The sequence below is a fragment of the Epinephelus lanceolatus genome, chromosome 9 (genome assembly GCF_041903045.1).
Source record: "Epinephelus lanceolatus isolate andai-2023 chromosome 9, ASM4190304v1, whole genome shotgun sequence".
NCBI classification, from domain to species: domain Eukaryota; kingdom Metazoa; phylum Chordata; class Actinopteri; order Perciformes; family Serranidae; genus Epinephelus; species Epinephelus lanceolatus.
Window position 1 is genome coordinate 26,866,160 of NC_135742.1, and position 21,575 is coordinate 26,887,734.

The 21,575-nt window shown below is 41.7% G+C and overlaps 1 protein-coding gene across 1 annotated transcript; it reads right to left on the reverse strand.

Annotated features, from left to right (window-relative positions):
• Nucleotides 1-471: 471 nt before the first annotated feature.
• Nucleotides 472-9,990, reverse strand: hapln1a (hyaluronan and proteoglycan link protein 1a). The gene is made up of 4 exons (XM_033620602.2): nucleotides 9,554-9,990; nucleotides 4,468-4,809; nucleotides 2,570-2,869; nucleotides 472-2,399 (listed from the first exon to the last, which is right to left on the reverse strand). The coding sequence occupies exons 1-4, from the start codon at nucleotides 9,753-9,755 to the stop codon at nucleotides 2,113-2,115; spliced, it is 1,131 nt and encodes a 376-aa protein (XP_033476493.1). The 5' UTR covers nucleotides 9,756-9,990; the 3' UTR covers nucleotides 472-2,112.
• Nucleotides 9,991-21,575: the final 11,585 nt, after the last annotated feature.

Consider the following 21,575-nt stretch of genomic DNA (forward strand, 5'->3'; position numbering starts at 1 on the left):
AATTCAACATCATTATTGAGCTTTTCTTCTATGCTGGAAAAAGTCTTTTGTCGCTATCTGCTGCAGCGTCGACAGAACAAAAAGCTTGCCTCAATGAACGTTTCACCATCACATACATTTGTCTGGCATTTCACTGCTGAATCAACCTAAATCTGACCCCATTCCCATGCATTCCCACAAGCACTCTTAAGCACTGTGCTACTGTTCCCTTTGTCTAACTTAGTGGTGGGCTGGCAGCCTGGCACTGAGTAAAAAATGCCTAAGAATAAATAAATGTGAGGAGAGTCTAATCTTAAATCCTCTCAACGACGTGGGTTCATGCCAGATACACGGCCCCTAATTTGGCATCCTAAACAATACCATTTAAATCTCTGCTTAAACCTCTTTTTATTCACATAATACATGTTGATCTGGGTCCAGCGGAAATAAACAAAAAAAAGTTCCCCGTTGAAAAAGGGACAGTCTCAGAAATTGATTTAAAAGTCGTACTCTTTATTTCAAACTGCTTTGTTGAAAAAGGTACATGGCGATAAGATACAAAAATACCTTCACCTTTTTTCATGCACAAGTGTATACAAATGCACAGGTGTGAGAGACATTTTTAAGTTTTGCTTTTACAAACAATGCATCACCATATTACCACGTGTAACCTGCAGTAAGTACCATATGTCAGTGCCCAGGGTTAGAAAAAGTAAAACACAAGTGTCAGATTTCTTTTCAAACAGATACCTAAAGGTGGTGCTATCTTGTGGTTGTGGCACAGCTTTGCATGGTCAGCTCTGTATGTCTAAAACATGCTCACTGTGGTCCATGGGGAAATATATAAGATATTCCTTTACATTTATTCAGACTCAGTCACTACAGCAGGGCTATTACAGAATTCTTATTGAGGAATGATCATCAATATTAAACCAACAGAGTGCAAGTGGAAAGTTACCACTTACAGCTCATAACCTCAGTAAGATTTAATGAAACTGTTGCAGCAGTCAGAGTGGATTTCAGCCCACTGGTTCATTAATTGTAACTGCTGTAATATTAAAGTTATTGTCTAACTCCTGCAGCTGTTAGACAATCAGGGTATGTTTTGGTACAAGTTTGTGCTCAGGGGCAAAAGGGAAAGATCTGTACTTATTCTGCATTCACTGCCTGACTGTAATCTTGCCGTTTTGTATTGTTTTCTAAAAACTACATTTCACGTAAACATCAAGTGACAAAATCTGTTTTTTCTTCTTTAAAAAGAACATTATGAACATGTAAAAAAAACTATAGTGACAAACATCATTAAAAAAAGTAAAAAAAAAAAACATTTAGTTAAAACAAACATACTGCATAAGGTTACAATAGTAAAACTGTCCTTCAGATTGGAACTGGGAGTTGATTTAATGGGAGCTATCAATGCAGAATAGGTCACAGTCCATCGAGACATTTACATTCATTTTCTTGCGCAACAGTAAATTTGATATCACAACTCCTCTGGTTGAAACGACTGCAGTTTAAGAGGTGGTAAAAACAGCTTCAACTCTGATTAGAGAGGAGTCCAGATGAATACTTACTGCAGTATAACATGTAGGCCTATCCATAGCTCGACAGCTGTAGTTATGTTCATGTCTCTGGAATCAATCTAAGGTCTTTCATGGACGTGATACTTGATAAATGCGGAACATATCACATCGTTTTGTTCTGTAGACAAATTTTTGAAGCAGCAAATATCATCTGCACATGAGCGTAAATGCTCTAAGTCATGAATCGTTCTGTGGAGGACAAACGAAATTTAAAGTATGTTTCACAACCATCAAGTTCTTGTCTGTGTCGCATCACTCATACATTAACACTGTTGCTTTTCCCTCAACAGTCTGTGTAAAATTAATGAATGCACAGTTAGAGAAAAACAAAACTTAATGGCTAAAAAATATTTTTGTCATTCATTGCGTATGGAAATAAGGTGTACAGTATTTGTTGTTTTAGGGGTTAAAAAGGGTTATCACAGTTTCAGAAAGGCATTGAGCTCATGCTAGTTAAGATTCAAAGCTTATCGGCTTTATTGTGGGTTTTATTGGTTGTGGTTGTTGCTGCTCTTTGGTGGTTATGGCTTCCCTACTCCTATCTACCGCCTCAGTACTCTTTGTAGCAGTAGACGCCGTAAGACTTTTGCATCGGGTCTGGGAATCCGACAAAGCGCACTGCAGCTTCAGTCGGGCTGCAGTTTTTGCGGGGCCTGGAGATGGGGTAGCGGACACTTGTGTCAGCCAACCAGCCGGCATCGCAGCGATCGTAGCCCTCAAGCTTCCAGGCGGAGTACATGTGGCCCACCTTGGCAATCTCTGCACCATCGTCTATGCATGCCTGCACAGCCTCATCAAAGGTCAGGCTGTCGGGCTGGACCAGCCAGTAGAAATGTCCTGACAGGAGAGAAAACCAGACAGACAATCAGGAGAAGACCTTGCTTTTTTCACAATAGAATTCAAGTAGCTGTGAGTGTATGTCCTACTTTTTGCACATTGGTTCACCAAGCTAGGCCATGGTGCAAGAACGCATCAAGAAAATGGATAAACAAATAAAAGAAACTCACCCTTGAGTGCTGAAGAAAAGCAGAACACATCGAAGTGGCTCTGTTTGTCGCGGGGGCCATAGTTTCTGACACCAGGTCCGTTTTTGGTGCCACCGCAGGGCTCTCTGGGTTTGGTGATGGGATACTGCACTGTGCTGTCACTAAGCCAGCCAGCATTGCACCAGTCCAGACCACTTTTCCAGGCATCAAACAGCTGATCAAAGGTAGCGACACTAGCATTCTGGTCCAGACAGGCCTGCACGGCCTCATCAAAGGTCATGCTGTAGCGGCCAACACGGGGGGAGTATGGGAACACGACACCTGAGGGAGGCAGAGGAGATGAAAAAATATGTTAACCTCTTAGTCTGTTTTTAGTTTTATGTTGGTGAATGGAGGCGTAGGCTTTCAAGTTCAGCAGCGTGCAAAATGTCAGCAGTTGTCTCCAGAGGCCAAACTTTGCTAACTCATTAATTTTGTGCTTGTCTACCTCTCTGCATGGGAGAAAGGATCATCTTATGCAAACTAGGTGTTAAGTTCTGCTGCATTAAACTTCAAAGCAAAGTGCTCTTAACTGCTTTAACCGCATGGGTCCAAGAAGTAATAAAATAATAACTCAAAAGTGAATCTACGCATCAGTGCAAGCCAATTCATGAGAAATATGTAGATGTTGCTGCAGACTTAATAGTGACTCATCATGACGTCTTTTCATACCAAGTTTTACCTCAATACATTGTCGACTGTATTACATGATTAGCAAAAGATTTTGCACATTTTAACAGCTGTATCAAAGTATCAGAATGTTGATATTTTGTGTCAGATTACATGCGCGTGTTCAGCCTCCACCCAGATTGATCCATAACACATGTGAAAAACTATCAACAAAAGGTGTCTGGGAGCCGCCCTTTGGTGCAGAGGAGCTCCAACACACTGCAATAATTTAGTGTGTCACCACGCAAGGTTCCAGGGATCTATGTATGAATATGTTAATAGCCCCAACTTGCATGAAAAGCAGTTTCTCTTCGTATGGCGCATTTTTAAAGGAACAATTTAGTGATTATAAAATCTGATGAGTCAGTCAGATGTACGAGGATATGGAGTGGAAAAGATGGAAAATGTGTTTCTGTTTACTGATGAACAGTATTCAAATGTGATCATGGCTGAATCATTACAGTGGTTTGGATAAATCAGCACAAGCTGTCTGTTCTTGTCTTTTTCTCTTTTTACATGAAAAGAAAATGTGGATGTTTTAAATAACTAGAAACTAAAACACTGCTGAGAGAAAATGACTCAACTTGAACTATGCATATTAACAAGGAAAGGGCACATATATAATGACTAGTGAAGGAGCTACTAATGCTGTCACAGCTGGTGTGGTAAAGGGCAACTACACCCATTTTCAGAATCCATACACGTTATTCCTGTGGTGTAAGACAGTCCAAATATGTTACTGAACATGAACACTTCTCTCCCAAACTAAGTGTGAGAGTGCTGAAATGTATGAGGTCATCAAGTGTAAAGCCTGGAGCTGCTCCATAGACAATGAATTGTTACAGTTGACACTGAGAGCACCCAGGGGAATGACCTGAGTATATGGGCACATTTTCTGTTTCAAGACTGAGAACACTGCAATAGAATAAAGCTCATTTGGGTGTAAAAAAGAAAACTTTTTGAGGGTCCACAAAATCAGGCTCCCATTCATTGTCTATGGAGCAGCTCCACATTTTATACTTGATGACATCACAAGTTTGACTTACTCCTCAGGTTTCTGGCTTTGGGAGACAGTAGCTCATGTTGACACATAAAGACTGAACATTCCAAGACCATGAAATAACAAAGGTGGTATTCCCCTTTGACTTATACTTTAAGGCCCATCCCTAAGTGATGTTACTAAATATATAAATAAATGAAATAGGATTTACCATCAGTGGCAACGCCTTCCACCTCCAGGATAATCTCTTTCACGGTGTCTTCCATCCCGTTGATGATCTCACAGCGGTACTTTCCCATGTCTTCCATGGAGACGTCGGTTATGATTATGGTGGCATCTTCATGGTCAAGCTCCTGCATGAAGACACGGTCCTCGAAGTTTCCGTAGGTCTTCTTGTGGAATCCCATTGAAAGCAGCACATCCTCATTCAGTGCTTCATCATCGGCCACCTTGGTCCATTTGACTCGGATACCAACGTGTGCAAAGGCAGAGTCTTTGGACTGGAGTCGGCAGGGCAGAGTGACATTGTCACCGAGGTTGGCAAAAACCTTGACTGGAAAAGAGGAAAACATAGTATAACCTTAATGGGGTTTTGGGGGTGATTAGGCTTATGATACTACTGGAAAATATGATGTAATGTTTATACAAATTAGAATTATATTTTACACATTGAGCCCAAAGATTGCATCCAGAATTATTTTGCTTTGATTTTGTGCTTAGCGTGAAACTGATGCAGTCTGTTTGAGAAAACACCAAAAAAGGAAAAAATGCCTGAAAACTGCTTTCCCCCATTCTTCCCTCTTTATTGGTCTTTCTTTTAGTAGCTACATAATTATTCCACAGTGTGTTACTGCTTGTGTGTACTGTATGTATTATTGTACAACACACACACACGGACATACACACAAAGCTTTCTCCCACACAAAACTATCAAAGACTCTGGGTGTATCCAGTTTGGTTTAATAGATACAGCATTGGACACGAGCCAGTCTTCAGCCCCTGGAGCCAATCATCCTCCTCAGTCTCCTTCCTGCTCTTGTCAGTCCTGGCACTTATAAGCTTTTGGTTCCTCAGCATTAACTCTCAAAATGAAGTGCTTACCTTTCATTCACTCCATCTGATTTGTGTAAAGTATGTCAAGCACCAAGTGAATAACAAGGAAAGTAAGTAGATAATATAGTAAATGATATACGAATCTGGCTGTCATCGTTTTTTCTTACTCAAATATCCTCCGTGCACTCCTGTCCAAACTAGGCCACCCATTAACTCTAAACAGCAGTGCATTTGTGTCTCACCATGGGTTCCCACAATCTCCCTGACCTCCTTGTTTAGACCTCACAGGGCTTGCTTAGTTAAGAAGACCCCAACCTGCCAGGGGTCCCCTGTGCCAGGCAATAATAAGCACCAGATGGATGGATGTACATGACCCCTGACCCCCACCGCCATAGGTATATCCTTGAACAATCAGCTCTGTAAGTGGAGTCAAATGCTGCAGCGCACAGGACTTGAAAGATAATATGGTAATTATATAACTGTGTGAATCAACTGGCATTTTAGCTATAAGTAGTCTGCGGACTTTTGCAAGCAAGCAATTTTTGGCTGGTTCAGTCATGTTGCTATGTCTAGTATTCACTAAAAAAAAAAAAGAACCCTGAGCTGCTCTGGTTTTTTACTGTCTTCCCACTTACTCAATATGGATGAGCTGTGCCTGTCTGTCTCTATGTTCTGACTGAGGATGCCAGCGTTTGTGTTGAGGCGCCTCACTTAGAGCAGGAGCTGCAACACTAGAGCCAGGACTGGAATACTGTGTTACTGGCTCCTCAACAGGGAAAACGTTTCCCACAAGGGCAATATGGAAAATAATAGGAGCTACTGGCTGGCTGCCTTCCGCTCTGATCAACCCATTCTACACCCCCCACCACGCACGCGCACGTACACACATGCACACAGAAGTGACACTGAATGACTTATAATCAACCCCATGTCTAAACTGTCCCAGTCCTCCATTCTAACCACACAGTCGACACGTGTCTGGACTTTGTTCAGTGGTGCTCAGATCATTAGTATTGAGCTCTCCTTCAGAAGGATTTAATTAGCAGAAGCACTGCTGACAGACCTAATCTACCCTTCAGTCCAACCCTCGTGCCACTTTTCCTTCCATTTTTTCATTTCTTTCATAAGACTGCAAACCTCTTCATACGCCAGAGACTACTCCTATTACCCAATCACCACACCCAGTAGCCTCACTCGCCTCTCCACTGGTCAGTAAGATGCCAGGTATTTTACAAGCTGGCGACACCCCGTTTTGACGCTGCTAATTACGAGTGTCTTCGAAAGCGGAGTGTAAAAGCAGTCTGGACAGGAGGCCTCTTTCCCCGCTCTGTCAGTGACGAATGACTCACAGCTTCGTCGTGCCTCATAAATTCTCTGCATGGGTAGCAATTTCAAGAAGTGCGATTGAAACCTGTGGGATCCAGAGTGACTACGAAGTGAAAGCCCTTGCCAAGGTGAAGCTGATGGTGACGTCAATATTTATACCTAAAAATTTCCAAATTTCTACATCTTAGGAAATTAGAGTAGATAGAATAAAGGGGTTCATTGTACTGTCTTGTGGAAACATTGTTCTGTACAGAGACAAAAACCACCCACTGGATGTGGTTTGTAATCCTGTAATGAGAGATGGGAGGAGGGGATTAATTGGACATCACTGTTGGAGTGAATTACTGCATACATACTAACCGTATACATTAAAGAGTTCTAAATGAAAGAAAAACAAAGAACTCTGTCTCTTAAATATATCATTTATTCTGGGGCAACCTTGAAGGTAATGTTTCCTGCGAGACAGTAGCAGCAGACAGGCATGTTCAGAATAATTCCACAGTCTTTCCTGCTCCTGCAGTTACCAGCAGACATGTCCCAGAGGAGAATGTGGCCCCGGCCATGTGGGGCACACTACGCTCATAAAGCAACAGCCTGTTGTGTGTACTCAGCCTTTCAGGGAGAGAAGAAAGCTTTTCTTTTCTTTGTCACACCTCACCCACATAAGTCCCCCAGAGGTCAAACCTGGTGCCACAAATTGTCACATTTTGCATAAAAATGGGTTGTCAAATAATTCAGAATCCATCTGAAATCTTGGAGCGCAACTGGGAATGAGAACCCAGCAACGGAGTAAACGAACACATGTGCATGATAATAAAAAAGACTCGCAGCTGCAGCCAAGACCCACTGGCATTTTATGACCGAGCACAATTCTCTCTCACTCTGTTAAAGGTTGTAATAGCAAGTGATTGGAACCATCTGCTTCGTCGTAACACCGAACTGTAAATTAACAACAACATCACAGTGGTCCAAGTCTAGTCAGTGACCTATATACTCTGAAACTACAACAGTGTAATTCAGCTGTTAAACCTCAAAACATCATTTGTGCTTAAAGTTATTTGGCTCAAATCCCTCCTCTATGAAAGGATGGAAATTATGGGAGAGGAGTCACTGCTTATCAATGCAAGCCATGGTGTGCCACGCCCTCTGACAGAGCAGCTTCATATGAGATGCTTTGCAATATTCCGCAGCCTTAGTCTCATCTGCTGTCGGCCCGCTGTGTCAATATGGAGAAAGAATTAACAAGCACAGCTGGGACAAACACAGCAGGCCAACTCCTACACACTAGTTCCAATAAACTCTGTCCTGCTGTCTGTCATGCAGAACCAGCAGAAACACAGAGTGTGGGTGTGCTGTACATTGCTCACATGGGTACACACTTGCAGTCCTCAGCACACATATAAAGTAGACTGTCACCAGAGTCATTTGTGAATTAGCACAAATGCAAAAGCACTGAACATGGCTCCATCAACATCTCATCCCCTCGCCTATACTCAATTTCAACTCAGCCCCCAGCCCCAGCCCCAGCCCATTTCCGGCCTAGCTCCTTTTCCCACCCAGCCCTAGCAACGGGGCCAAGCCTCAGTAACCAACAACTACAGTGAGCATTAGACTTAACAGACTATTACCTCACAGGGAAAGACAGAGTCATTTGGCTGCTGTTCAGCATGGGGCTCTATACGTTTGGCTGCGGGTCATTAATCTTAACTTCGCTCCTGTCAGGCTGCCTGTTACCGTGGTGGATTTCCAAAAGCTCCCAGTGCCAGAGTGAGTCAGTAGGTATAAGGACAGGCAACGCCCCGTGAACAGACAGAGAATACACCGCTACATATGGCCAATAAAAGCTATACTGTATGGAACAATGATTGAGCTGGCGTGAGTCTCGCCAGTGCTTTTACGTAATGCAGACAGTGAGGTCATGTATAAACATACATGTGCTGTATGGACACAGACCCGTGACATCACTGGCTAAAGGGAGCGATTCCAGTTTTTGGATTAAACAGCATCATCTCCTCCTGGAGTGAAACTATTCTCCCCACAGACAAGCCATTTCCTCCCGTCTTGGAAGAGAGAGAGCTGAGACACCCCTAATTTGACATCTACTGAGTCAGCTTGCAGGGCTGCTGAAAGCGCATTAAAAATCACTCATATAACATAAGAGCGTCTACTGTAGTTTTTTTTTTTCTTTCTCCACAGCGGTAGATCTATTCTGGTATTTCACAGCTTGCAGTTGCAGCAACCGTCTCAGTCTGTCATCCTGTAGGCAGGTGTGAATTTGAATTATAACAGCCTCATGATGGAGCGCAGGTGCTCTCTGATAAGATGTCTTTCTAGGTTTTTATTTTCTGTCTTTCACAGGAAGTGGAGGACAGACTGACAGATGTGATAAAATGACCGAGAAAAAAAAAAAGAAAGACAAAAGGTCAAGACTTTACTGTAGGAAATTCCTGACAATTTTTACAGTCTAGTGAGAATTTATATCCAAACGGTGGCAAGCACTGCTCGCCCAGCTTCAGCCACTGACACACATGTGACCCATTTTAGCACAACCAGTAATATTAGTGGTGTGGTTTTCATTCAGCAGTGTGGGCAGCGAGCCTCTGTGAATGGCAGTTCATGCTGTGGTGGTCTGTATGCAGCAAGTCAATGAGTTGATAGTAAGTCAGTGTGTGTGTGTGTGTGTGTGTGTTACCCCAGAGACGCCTCTGTTACCTACTGCTACAAAGACCCTGTTGTTGCACAAGCCTGAACTGTGGCACCACTTAACTCATCCTCCAGCTTTTTCTTTTAATGCATGGTAACACTCTTGCACATGCACACACACATGCAGACACAAAAGATGAAAACAGACACACACAATCACCCACATACTTTTTTTTTTTTTTTTTTTTTTGTTTTTAACTTGAAGTTAATCTTACCTAGTGCTGGGGCATTGCTCGTCGGCTGATCTGGTAGTGCTGGGGTATTGCTCGTCGGATGATCTGGTAGAGGTGGGGAAGTGTTCGTCGGATCATCTGGTAGTGGTGGGGGAGTGCTCGTCGACTCATCTGATAATGGTTGACTGTAGGCACTGCCAGCCAGGGTCAGGGAGATCATTGTGATGCACAGCAGACTCGTCATTTTCTCTTTTTTTTTTCTCACACAAAGGGCCCACTTCAATAAAAATATAAATATAACACTTAAAATGAAACAAAAGAAGACTGCACTAAGTTATCTAAGCCTTGAATATTTTAGGAGAGCCAACAACTTTTCTTCTGCTTTAATTTTTATTCATCTAGCTGTCTGTCTTTCTGTCTGTCTTTGTGCAGCAGCCGCCTGTGGTGCTACTGGAAAGTTTGGGCTCCTCAGAGGTCCAGACAAGTGCCTTTTATTGAAGCCTTACATGGTTGAGACCACTCCCCTTCCCCTCAGCCCATCATCATGCACAGCTCTATACTGGCTCCCCTTTGCCACATTATTTACAAAAAACTCCCTCCTCTCCCTTGGGAGATGAAAGGATGCAGGAAAAACTCCAGACAATTAACCTGCATATCATTAACCACAGTGACATGTTTTTTTTTTTTTTAGATAAGAGTGAAACTATGACGATTCCTGTGAGGAATGCAACACAGTCATGATAATGCTTTGAAATTGATCAGAAATACATTTGTCATCATTAGAGGCAGTTAGTGAGACACAATCTTAAAATGTCAGATTTGTTTTGCACCACATCTGTTGTCCCATGATTTGCAGCTTTGGTATGTTCTCACTCTATTAACTCTGATTCATTCTGGTTTACACCCCATTTCACTTTCATTATGTCTGTCTAATGGTCCCTTTATCAGGCTTCAATTACACAAATAAAAGTTAATGTTCAAAAGTTAAATATTGTTGTCATGAATAACTCTCAACTCTGTGAATGGCCTACCCTTTGTCCCCACACACACACACACACACACATACTTGTGCTAAAAGCGATGTGTAGTCACTTTGTAGCCTTGTTGGTTTATCCATACATTTGATACAAGAACGTTAAATGTAAAAGGGTCATAAAAATGATACAAGTCATACTTGCCTTATCCTCCATTGCTCTCTTTCTTCCCCTATAGCATTATTCTCTATATACATTCATGGCTGAAGTTGTGTTAGAAACATTTGTAACTGAACCGGTTCAGCTGACATGTCCACAGTTGCTGTAAATTTAGTGAGCATGTTTCTCTTCTGATGCTGTAGCAGAGCAGAGCAGAGCAGAGACTGCAGAGTAGCTCAAGGGAGTCAGGACATGATTTTGCGACCAGCCAGGAGCACAGGGGGGCCTGTGTGGACTAAACGTTTTCTCAGCCGTCCGGATTGTCTTTGAAAGATGGCAAGGCTGGGAGTGGAGCGACGCGCTGCAGATGCTGTTCTGGACCTCTCCATCACTGAGTTATTACAGCTGGGGCAACTCAAGCTGTTTTCTTTCTCTCTGTCTCCCTCTCCCTCCTCTGCCCTATCTGCCAATCCTTCAAACCCCGCCGAGATGTCAACAGTGTACATGGTGGGCCTTGGTTGTATATTCTAAAGTCCCAGCTCGCCCTGGGCACATCCTCCCTGTCCCTGCCTCCAATCCTCTGGAGATCTAAGGAACTGTTACGTAAGTCGGCCATAGGCCCCAGTGCACAGAGTGAAATTATCAACATACGTGGCCCGGAGTGAGGGCACGGAGACTCCTGACACAGACTGTGAGTTTAAACCAGAGCTGCAAGCACCTATGGCAGCATCTGTGAGATGCTTTGAGAATTTCAAAGCCTACGTAGCCCCCAATTACAGCAATTTTATTGTTAGTGGCAAGATTGCTGCATACTGTAAAAGCGAACGCATCCTTCCCCCTCAGCAGCCAATCATTTGTGAGAACATAATGTCTGAACATGTGTTTGAAAAAATTGACTTTTGTGTTACAATATTCCCATTCAGTCCCGCTTAACAAAAGAGCACAAAGGAGAATGGGCTGCGGCAGCTTTGGCAGCGCTCATGCAGGGTAGATACAGCGTGCATGCGTTATAGAGGCGTAAAAGAAACCAGCACAATCAACACAAAGTGTGTCTTGGCGTAACGCTTGTTGCAAATCCATCGACAGATATCCAAGCCACAATATGAAACTGTAAATATTTGGGTGGTCAACATAATTGTTTCTGATGGAGCTTGGCAGCTCATATGACAAAAGTGTGGCTCTGGCTTTGGAGAAACTGCATGGGTTGTACTTGGTGCAGGATTTCTGCTCAGCATAAAAACTCCTCAGTGTTCTCTGATGATGAAATGTGGGTGATGAAATGTTACATAATTTATGTAATTACCAGCTGCATGAAAGGAAACACGAACAATGACAAGATAGATAGATAGATAGATAGATAGATAGATAGATATCCATTAAACTTAGTGAATCCTGATTGTGTATCACTTGGTTTCCTTTACCGTTTTGTCCTTTTTTCTTCTACCATCTGCGTGCCATGCTCGTCTACAGGAGCCATGTAAAAGATCTGTGACCATGACATGTTCTTCTTGACTCATGTAATGGAAGCATCCTGGAGAACTTCACTTCTGATGACTTGTCCAGACAGAGACCTGGCTGATAAACTTTGACTATGGCTAGGTTTCCATTGGAATAGAATACAGATTTTAACACAATTTTCAGATTATCCGTCAAAGAAAATGCAAATTTATGCATGTTTTTTGCCAATATTAGGAGTTGGCTCATAAGGTAAGGGTGGCATTTAGTCTCCAGATAGGTGCCATTATATTGCTGCAGAAGAAGGGGGCGTAACAACATGATGTAACTGAAATAGCACCACTAAAATGTAAAAAAAAATGTGATAGAAATATGGCATTATTTTGAAGAATCTGATGTTTTCGTCACTTTCATGAGGGTTTAGTGGATGTTTATGTATGTTATAATTAACTCGCCAAGTCTGTTTCCATTGCATTTTGTCACATAATTGTATTTACACTAAATATTTCACCTCAGTCAAATGTTGAACGTGCAAACTGAAAATGTGCATTAAAAACCGATGGATGGAAATGTGCCCACTGAAACTAAAGCGTCCAGTGGAGCGCAAATTTGAATCTGTAGGAACTTACAAACTGAGTACTTTTGAAATGTAGACACTTATTGAGTAGACCTAGGCCTAACCTCAAACATGCAGTATTGTGAGTCTCTGTTACAAAACCAGCAGCTCTTGAGATTAGTATTGGCATCTCCATGAATAGCAATTTTCCAGTATTGGCATTGTTTGGCCAGTAAGACTGTTCATTCAAGACATGTCACAAAAGTAAGATCATGTGTGTCTATTGTTGTATATTTCTTAATACTGTATAATCTTATGCATCTGTATATGTGCACATTTGGGAGTACAGAATGTACTGGCCTGTGAGATGTAGATTGAATGTCTTGCGGCTGAGAGGAGTCCCACCCAGAGACTCCTTCATGGGTCTGCTGTGTCAGAGCCAAGTCTCAGGGCCATGAGCGCATTCGCAGCTGGCTCTCTGCAGCCTGAGCTCCCAGCTCTTGGACGGGTGGTACGATTTCTGTTAATATATAGCAGCTCTCCGGGTCCCAGGCCACTGGAGACACGAGGGCAGGATTGTGTCCGAAAAGTGACAGTCAGTACGTTTGGGAGTCTCTTACATAAACATTTCCGTAAGGTTGGACAGGAAAAGGTCAAAGCTGAACAAGCATAGGTTATCCCACGTTAGCCACATTCACGTAAGCCTCCGCCAAACATGTGGTCCTCATTATCTGCACCAGTACAACACGTGATTAGACTTGGAAACATTTCTGAAGATGACGTGGGGATAATTCGCTGTGCGCTCCTGCTAATAAGGCAGCGATACAACAATGAAGTACGCGACTGGGGCTGTAAAAGGTCTGGGTGGGATGAGAAAGCAAAATGGGTACATACGTGAGCAGAGCAGCTCTGACGCCACACAGCTGGTGTATCACAGTCTCATCTCCTCCATATCAGAACAAGGAGGAACAAAAAGACCATGTTTCTTTTATTCGTTTTGTAATGGATTTCCCCTGTCATCAGATCCGGATTAGAGATGGTTCCACACACATTGGCCTTCGCTTGGCTTCTCTGGCTGTTTTTCGTGCCACATGTGTCCAGTGACTGAATGCTGGCCATAATTTCAGTGGCAGCAGCATAGTGGAGCTGTGTTTTGGTGTTGAGACATGTCATCTATCAGCTGGCTTTGATACAGAAACACACAAGTCACAATGCCACAGTTGAGAAACCCAAGAGGTTCAAATGATTCTTCACAGCCAAGTGGATGAAAAGATCAGTGACATTTATCTTTTATCTAACTTGTGATGGATGTCTGATAGTGGTGTCTGGCTTTAACATTATTTCTTGTCTGGTGTGATGGGAATTCATGTTTGATGTTGTTTCTCTTTTGTCTTTTTTTCTTTTGTCTCCCATCGGACATATTATTATCCAGTGGTGGAGCGTGATTAAATACATTTGCTGTAGTACTGTACTACTGTGAATTTCGAGGCACTTATACTTTACTTGATTGCTTCACCTACTGTACATAACAGATGAAGTGTGGTTTTTCACAGCTAGAGTTACTTTGAAGATTAAGACTTTACATTCATAAAGCACATGATCATCATGAAAATGATGCACTGTTATAGTGCATTAATGTACAAAATAGTTCAAATGAGCTTCATTCTGACCATCTGTAACATTAAAATGCTGCTTACACAGCAGTGCATTAGTATGACCCAATGATAACACCCTGAAAGGAGCCATTCTGAGAAGTATTAAAGATTACTGTTTTTGATGCTGCAGGTACATTTTACTGCAAATAATTTTGTATGTCTAATAGAGCAGTGGTTCCCAGCCGGTTCAGCCACAGGGTCCAGATTTCTCCTCATTAGTTCAAGGTCCACACAATTTAATACATTCAGTGTCATACTTCCGTTTGGCCATGTCGCTGAGCTAGTTTGCTGTCTCTGTCAAGTAGCTGTCTGTTAGTCACTCACTCAACAGCAGGAAACACCAATTCAAAATGAAGCTCTGGGACGGAAATTCGCTTTACTTAAAAATTAAGTGTGGCTTTTACAAACATGACATGTTTGCAGGTCATTTGCGGGCCACTTTACTATAGTAAAAGTATGAATGCTTGTATATATTTGTAATAGAGTATATTACAACTTTGTAATAAATTTTCTTTTGATTGTACTTGAAACTAACCTGGAAATCCAGATGCCCCACCCCCAGCAAATTCGAATTTGTACTGCACGGGGATCTGGCCCCGACGAGCAGAGCCTGCTGAATCGCCTATCGGACCAATCAGATCAGTCTGACAGAGGCGGGTTCTGGGCGGTGGTAACATGATGAGGACAGTGCTGCGCCATAGGAGTCGAAAAGTCAACAGCCAAGATGGCAGCTGCCGAAGGACCGACGGGATACGGCAAAAGCATAATATATTGCTTAGCCCCACTGGTCGGCAAACAAATGGGGCGTAGTGCAATGAATATGTCATCATGTTTTTTGCTCTGATTGGCCATTGATTGTGCTATACAATTGCGTGCGGCGGCATTTGAAATGCCTCAGTTAGTGCCGCCCCTTGGGTAGGAAGGGTGTATTGGTGAAGGCCAGACTCAAAATCTTTTGAGATTTGAGTCTGGATTTCCAGGCTACCTTGAACCTGCAATAACAGATTTTTTTGGCCACTTTGGGGCAGTGGGAACATGTTGTGAACACAACATTGACATATCATCAATCAACAGATTACTTTTATGTTATTTTAAAGTATCCTTGAGCAAGATACTCAACCCCAAATTCCTCACGGTGGCTTTTCCATCGGTGTGTAAGTGTGCTAAAAACCGAGCAGCAGCTCGTATGGATTTGTGTGTGAATGGGTGAATGTGATTCGTAGTGTAAAACGTGCTTTGAGTGGTCGGATGACTAGAAAGGCGCTATACAGTATAAGTGCAGTCCATTTACCATTTGAAGTTTCTGGGCATCTGATGAAAATAAGTCCAACATTCACTCTCTTTTAGCTCTGTTTTTGGTCTCCACCAGATTCTCAAAAAAATATCTGTAGCTGCTAAAAGATTACTGCTGACAATGCAGCCTGCGGGCCAATGGCCTCCCTCCATTTCTATACTTTCAGTAGCTTACATTTAATACACTACTGGGAGATTGCATCAAACTGCACCTCCCCAGCAAGTGTCCTCATGGGTGTTGTGGGTTTATGTTCTGTCATCAGCGCTAATGCTATACGTTCACCAGCTGGTTCCTAGTAGTGCAATAAAGTCAAAGTAAGAGATCCCAATACTCTCCCAACACTGTCAATATCCAATTATTTTTCAGATGTGGCCACACACAATAGTCAACTTGTAAAATACTGAGACTGATGAATATCTCTTTTTGATATATTAGATAGACAAAGCAAGCCAAGTCTGAATCAGCCTTCACTCTGAACCGATAGTTCAGTTCCAAAGAGTGTTATATCTGTCTTCTGTCTTGTGATTCAAGCCAAGTTTCAGACATTGATGCATCACATACAGTAAAACCTGTGTTATTTATATAAATATGTACAGCAGAACACACATTGGATTGCTTTACATTATGAGGTAATTGTTTCAGTATTTAAATACTGCTGTGTCACAAGCAGACATTTGTTCCTGCTTCTCTTTCTGTTTCCTTTTTCTCCTCTTCCCTTCAGATGATTTGCCTTCTTCTTTCACTTGGCTGCCAAGCGCTCACCGGGGGGGGGGGGGGGGGGTGGGGGGGGGTGGGGGGGTGGGGGGGCACATGGGTGTATGGCTCCATGTTAGCCACAGCTGCAGAAGACTGTGGGAGAGTCACTGCAGTTACACAACTGGAGCAATCACATCGGTTATGTCAGCTAACATTATTAAATCATGTAGTCAAGGGTCATTGTTCACCACTGGGTGCTGGGATATTGGCAGGACTTTTACTGTCAGCGGCAACAATTAGGTTTTTGATGGAGTTGATCAAATAAATTCATTGTATCAATATGGATTGCTATATGGAAAACACGTGATGATTTGCATTGTGAAACCCCTGACGATCCAAAAACTGAATATTTATGGAGCCACAGAAATGTCCAGAGATACAGAATTTATTACTTGCATTTCTTAGGCCATTTTCTTATAACGAGATTGGTGAAGATGCAGATGTTTGTAATGGAGAGAATTAGTGTGAAGTTTTCTCAAAACGTCATCTGTTGTAAAAACTTCACAAGTGAGAGTGTGCAGCAGTGTTTTTGGCACAGAAACAAACACACTGTAACTGACAGGAAACACCCTGAAAGTACCTTAGTAGGACATGACTCAGAGTGGCATACGTATATCTGAGTCACAGGTCGCAAAATAAACGGCCCATGGTTTGAATGCAACATGAGGTTTAACTGGGAGCTGCAACTGGATTCATTTGACCTGTGTTTAAGGTGAGCTAATGGAGTCTGGGTAGCCATAACACAGTGACTCACACATGGAGATTGCCATGCTATATTGATGCAGAGCAAGACTCCAATATAGGCACACAGTCTGCATCATTAACAGGAATCGGGGAGAGAGGAAAAGATGAGAAGATCATCATGAGTGCATACATAAGAGAGTCTGTCAGTGTTTCATCTGTGTGTACCTCAAGATTTCACTGACAATGGAACATTGACAACAGCTTTAAAACTTTTCTCGAACCAATTACAAATCATATAGCAGTCAAGTCTGTGTAATTTATCCATTTTTATAGCCCAAGATAACAATCTGTACAGCATACAGCACTCTTTGTCCTTAGACCCTCAATCAGCTCCCTGGAACACTACTGGCTCCAAACCATATGAAAATGTTGGGTTTTATGGTTTCCAAAGGTGCTTGGCACAACTATTGCATCACAGTGATGTATATGTCTGCTTTTATTCTTGCCAAACCTGTAGTATTGTTCTGTGCTAATGCAGTGCAGACATTTCAAATCAATCTTCTCTTACAAATTTACCAAGAGGAAATATATTACCGCGCACTGATAGAATGACTTTGACAAAAGACATTAGTGTCCATCAAAACCGCACTCAAAATGTGAGTTATTTCAGCCAGCAAATTGACTTTTTGGCTTCCGAAAAAACCAGAGGAGAGTAAGACAGAGGAGAATATGTTTGACCGTATAGGAGTGTGTGACCACAGGCTTGTAGTCATCAACGATGAAACCATGTCTTAGGTTGCCTCATACAAAAACGTTGGTGTTTTTATTGATGGCTCGCTGAACTGGAACACGCATACTGAGGGTCTTTGTAGCAGACTGCAATAACGTCTACACCTCTCACGGCGACTCAGAGTTTATGTTGTTGATCAGAGGTTTATGATGGTCTTTTATTAGACAGTTTTTGAGAGCCTAATTAGATACGGCAGCACAGCTTGGTTTCGTAAGCTCTCTTTGCAACTGAAGTCCAAAGTAGTCTGACTCATGCTGACTGCATGGAAGGTATCCGGGGTAAGACAGCATCCATCCCTGAAGTCTACCTATGGACCGGCTCTTCTAAAGCAAGTCATCATATTAACCAACCCATCCCATGTGATTGGCTTTACATTTATAGAGGTGTATTATACATGTTCTTCACTCTCATTATGTTATTGCTGTTGTTTTTGTTATGTTTGTAGTGTCTTTTAAGCCTTTTGGTGCGTGACACTGGAAAATACATTACCTTAGCTTACCTTACTTCAATAAAGATTTGAAAACCCAGCAGATTAAATAAATAAGGATGAAGTTAATCAATTTGTGCATCAGTGTATGTCTATTATTAGGTCTTTGGATATGTTTCTTATTTCCTGTAGCTGTTTTACCCTTGACTTTTATGTACAGTATGTGGCATATGCTTTTATGGATGCAGCATGGTTGGAAGCCCAACCCACATTTCCTACAATGTGGGACAATAAAATGAACCTTGACTCTTTGATCACGTTTTTGTCAAAATATTGTTGAAATCAGTAAGTTTAAGTAGAATTCCATATTGTACTTAATGTAATGGATCTATTGTATACAGTTAACTTTGTTTTTGCACGAAATGTTTGCAGTAACTTTACGACATCTGTAGTAAAACGGGTCGTACAGTAAGATGCAAACCCACTGGCATGGTTCTTTAAAGCAATAACAGTACGTCTCTTTAAATATTTTGAGTGGAAAGCTGTAAATTCCTTTCTGACAGAGTTGTGTAAAAGATAAACAAAATGGCGCCATGGAAACCTAGATGTAATTACAGTATGTTGTCAAAGCCCACACATTTCTCTTTAGGTTTTCTGGGATGCATTCACAGACCACTTTGGCACAGTTAGAGAATTTCGTTGCCCCGGGAAATGTGTACATTCATCATTTATGGGAAGCCGATCTGCGTTCAGTTTTCTTCTGGTAAAAGTGCAAAAAAATGTTAGTACTAGTGTGACCTATAATGTGTCACAATGATTACTGGTTTCCTTTCTTTTTACTGGGTCCTGCAGGCCATGTTTTCATTATTACTCATCTGTGCATTAAACTACTCTTCCTGAACTATAAGTTAAACCTGTTAAAAGTAGTGGAAATCTACTGTGGAAGATGTGCCGTTAAAAGGCAGAATGTCTTATCATGCAGGTAGGACTAAAAAACTTCTGTTTTCCTAATGAAAATGCAATATTTAGGTTTCTAAACTCATTTCCTTTTATCGTTCTCATTATCACCCAATTTATTGTATTTAAAGAGATCTATGGTTGGGGTTGAAACTGATCTTGTGAAAGGCCTTGTTGAGCCACAGTGAGGCTGAAGGCCAAAATGTGGTTGAAAACAGCTTTAGTTGAAAGGAAAATTCAGCATCGAATGACATCCGAGATATTGAAGGCTGAAGTGGGAGATAGTTTTGGGTGGATTCGTGGCAAATTATTGCACCCTTACCAATTTAATGAATAATACAGGAGCCAGCACTACAGCCACATGTGCTTTCTATTCATGATTGATTTAAGGAGCCATAAAAAGTCATACAATCCATGCAGACTTCAGGATCCCAACCCGAGCTCCGGCCAAGGACACGGGTGGGGTCACTCAGCCACCTGGCATTGTGAATAAAAGACAGACATCGGCTTCAATCAGTTTCCCGGCATGCTGTTTACATTTTGCTTGAAAGTAAAAAAAGTGGGCTTTTTGCATCAATTTGCAGATCGGAAACAGATGGCGTCGAAGCAAGAGCAATCAAAACTGTAAGATGCTTTAAGAAAAGTGTCAGAAATGTTAAAACCAGTTGACTTAAGAGAAACACAAACACACACTTAACATATAAGAAGCAAAAAACTGTCAGTAAACCAGGAGATCTTTAATAATGGAGAAATCAGTGTAAAGAACAGCTGGACAGGCATGTGAGATGTCAAGTGATATTAGATCTCCTCCAAGCCGGTAGTATCGTGAAGTTATGGATACCATATGTTGTTGGACGCTGAAGGTGAGGACTTGAAGAAAAAAAAAAAACGGCTTCAAGATAAACTGTACGATTGCTTTCAAAGCATGTGTTTAACAGAGGGCAGTCATTACTCCGGAGCAGTTCCTCCATTTATAAATGATTAGACGTAACAAACCCATTTAGCCAGCCAAACACAAAGGAAAAATTGATGAGTGCAGGCCCCCAGTTCTCTGATGAACAGCGCTCCTACAGATGTTTAGAAAAGCCCGTCACTTATTAGCACTCGGAAAGCTTCTATCAAACAAAGTAAATGCCAAAATACACAAGTCAACATTGTGGCTCAGAAAGCAGTGACTTGCCAAATATACACAAATATTTAATCAAATACATGGAATACAACATATAATATTAAACATCTGCAGTGCATGGGGCTAAAACGTGCAGAGGAACACAAAGTTATGTGTAATTGAATGAAGTCAGTTTACATGTGTCGCATACATAGCTTTGTGGGCAATAATTAACCAATTCTCTCATTAAAATCACAATCAAAACATCACATACAGTAGCATGTTAAGGGTTGCACCAATTATATACACCAAAGTTGTGCTTTCCGCCCATAGATTGTTAATATTAGTGTACTTTTAACGGAAAAAATACAACTCAGTGTCTGGAGTATACGCTGACGATGCCGACCTGACCTGATATGAACTTTTCATTCATGACTGGAGCAGCAGAGAAGAATGCTGCTTTGTATTATCAGTTAAAAGAGCTTCATTAATGTGGGTGTGTTTCTATTATCATGAGTTGTCACTACTTTGGCTGTGTAACTGACAATTAACATCACGTTGAGTTGGATGTTTAGATCTTGTGTCACATCTCCTGGAATTAAAGCTAACAAACTATGTAAATATTGACATTAAAATTAATGACACCTACAGGCATGTTGAGGTACTGCTCCTTTTACATTCGCCCCAAATTGCAGTATCTCCATTTTGTTTTTCAGGAAACACATTACAGACAGTGTCATGCAATCTCTATGCAGCCTCACTGAGTTTCTTGGTTTAATAGAGTAGATCTGTCTGTGAGTATCATCACTTACCTGTGCTGTTGGGTTATCACCGCCGCCAAGGAGGTTATGTTTTTGTTTCGGTTTGTTTGATGCTTTATTTGTCAGCAGGATTACAGAGAAACTACTGGCCTGGTTTTCATGAAAATTGGTGGAAGGGTGTAACATGGGCCGTGGAAGAACCCATTCAGTTTTGGAGCTGATTTGATTAAGGGACACACAAGAATTATTTTTTTTTCTTTTGTTGACATTGCAAAATAGGGCATTTGGCCTTGGTTGAATGAAATGCCATACATCTTAATCCAAAGTCCCGTCTGTGGGTCCTTGTAAAGTTTTATGACATGATTATGATATGTAAACAACTGCTGTATTTGCTGTGTTTAACTCATACAGCCTAACGTTAGAAAGCTAAGATCCTTGTGGTTTGTTTGATGCAGACCATTGCAAGATACGACCCCCACAGCAGGTTC

Excerpts from the sequence above, each read along its gene's own strand:
- hapln1a (XM_033620602.2), bottom strand. The coding sequence starts at position 9,755 with ATGACGAGTCTGCTGTGCATCACAATGATCTCCCTGACCCTGGCTGGC. Across the intron at positions 2,870-4,467 it reads GGAAGGCGTTGCCACTGATG|GTGTCGTGTTCCCATACTCC; the intron begins GTAAATCCTATT and ends TGCCTCCCTCAG. Across the intron at positions 2,400-2,569 it reads CTTTTCTTCAGCACTCAAGG|GACATTTCTACTGGCTGGTC; the intron begins GTGAGTTTCTTT and ends CTCTCCTGTCAG.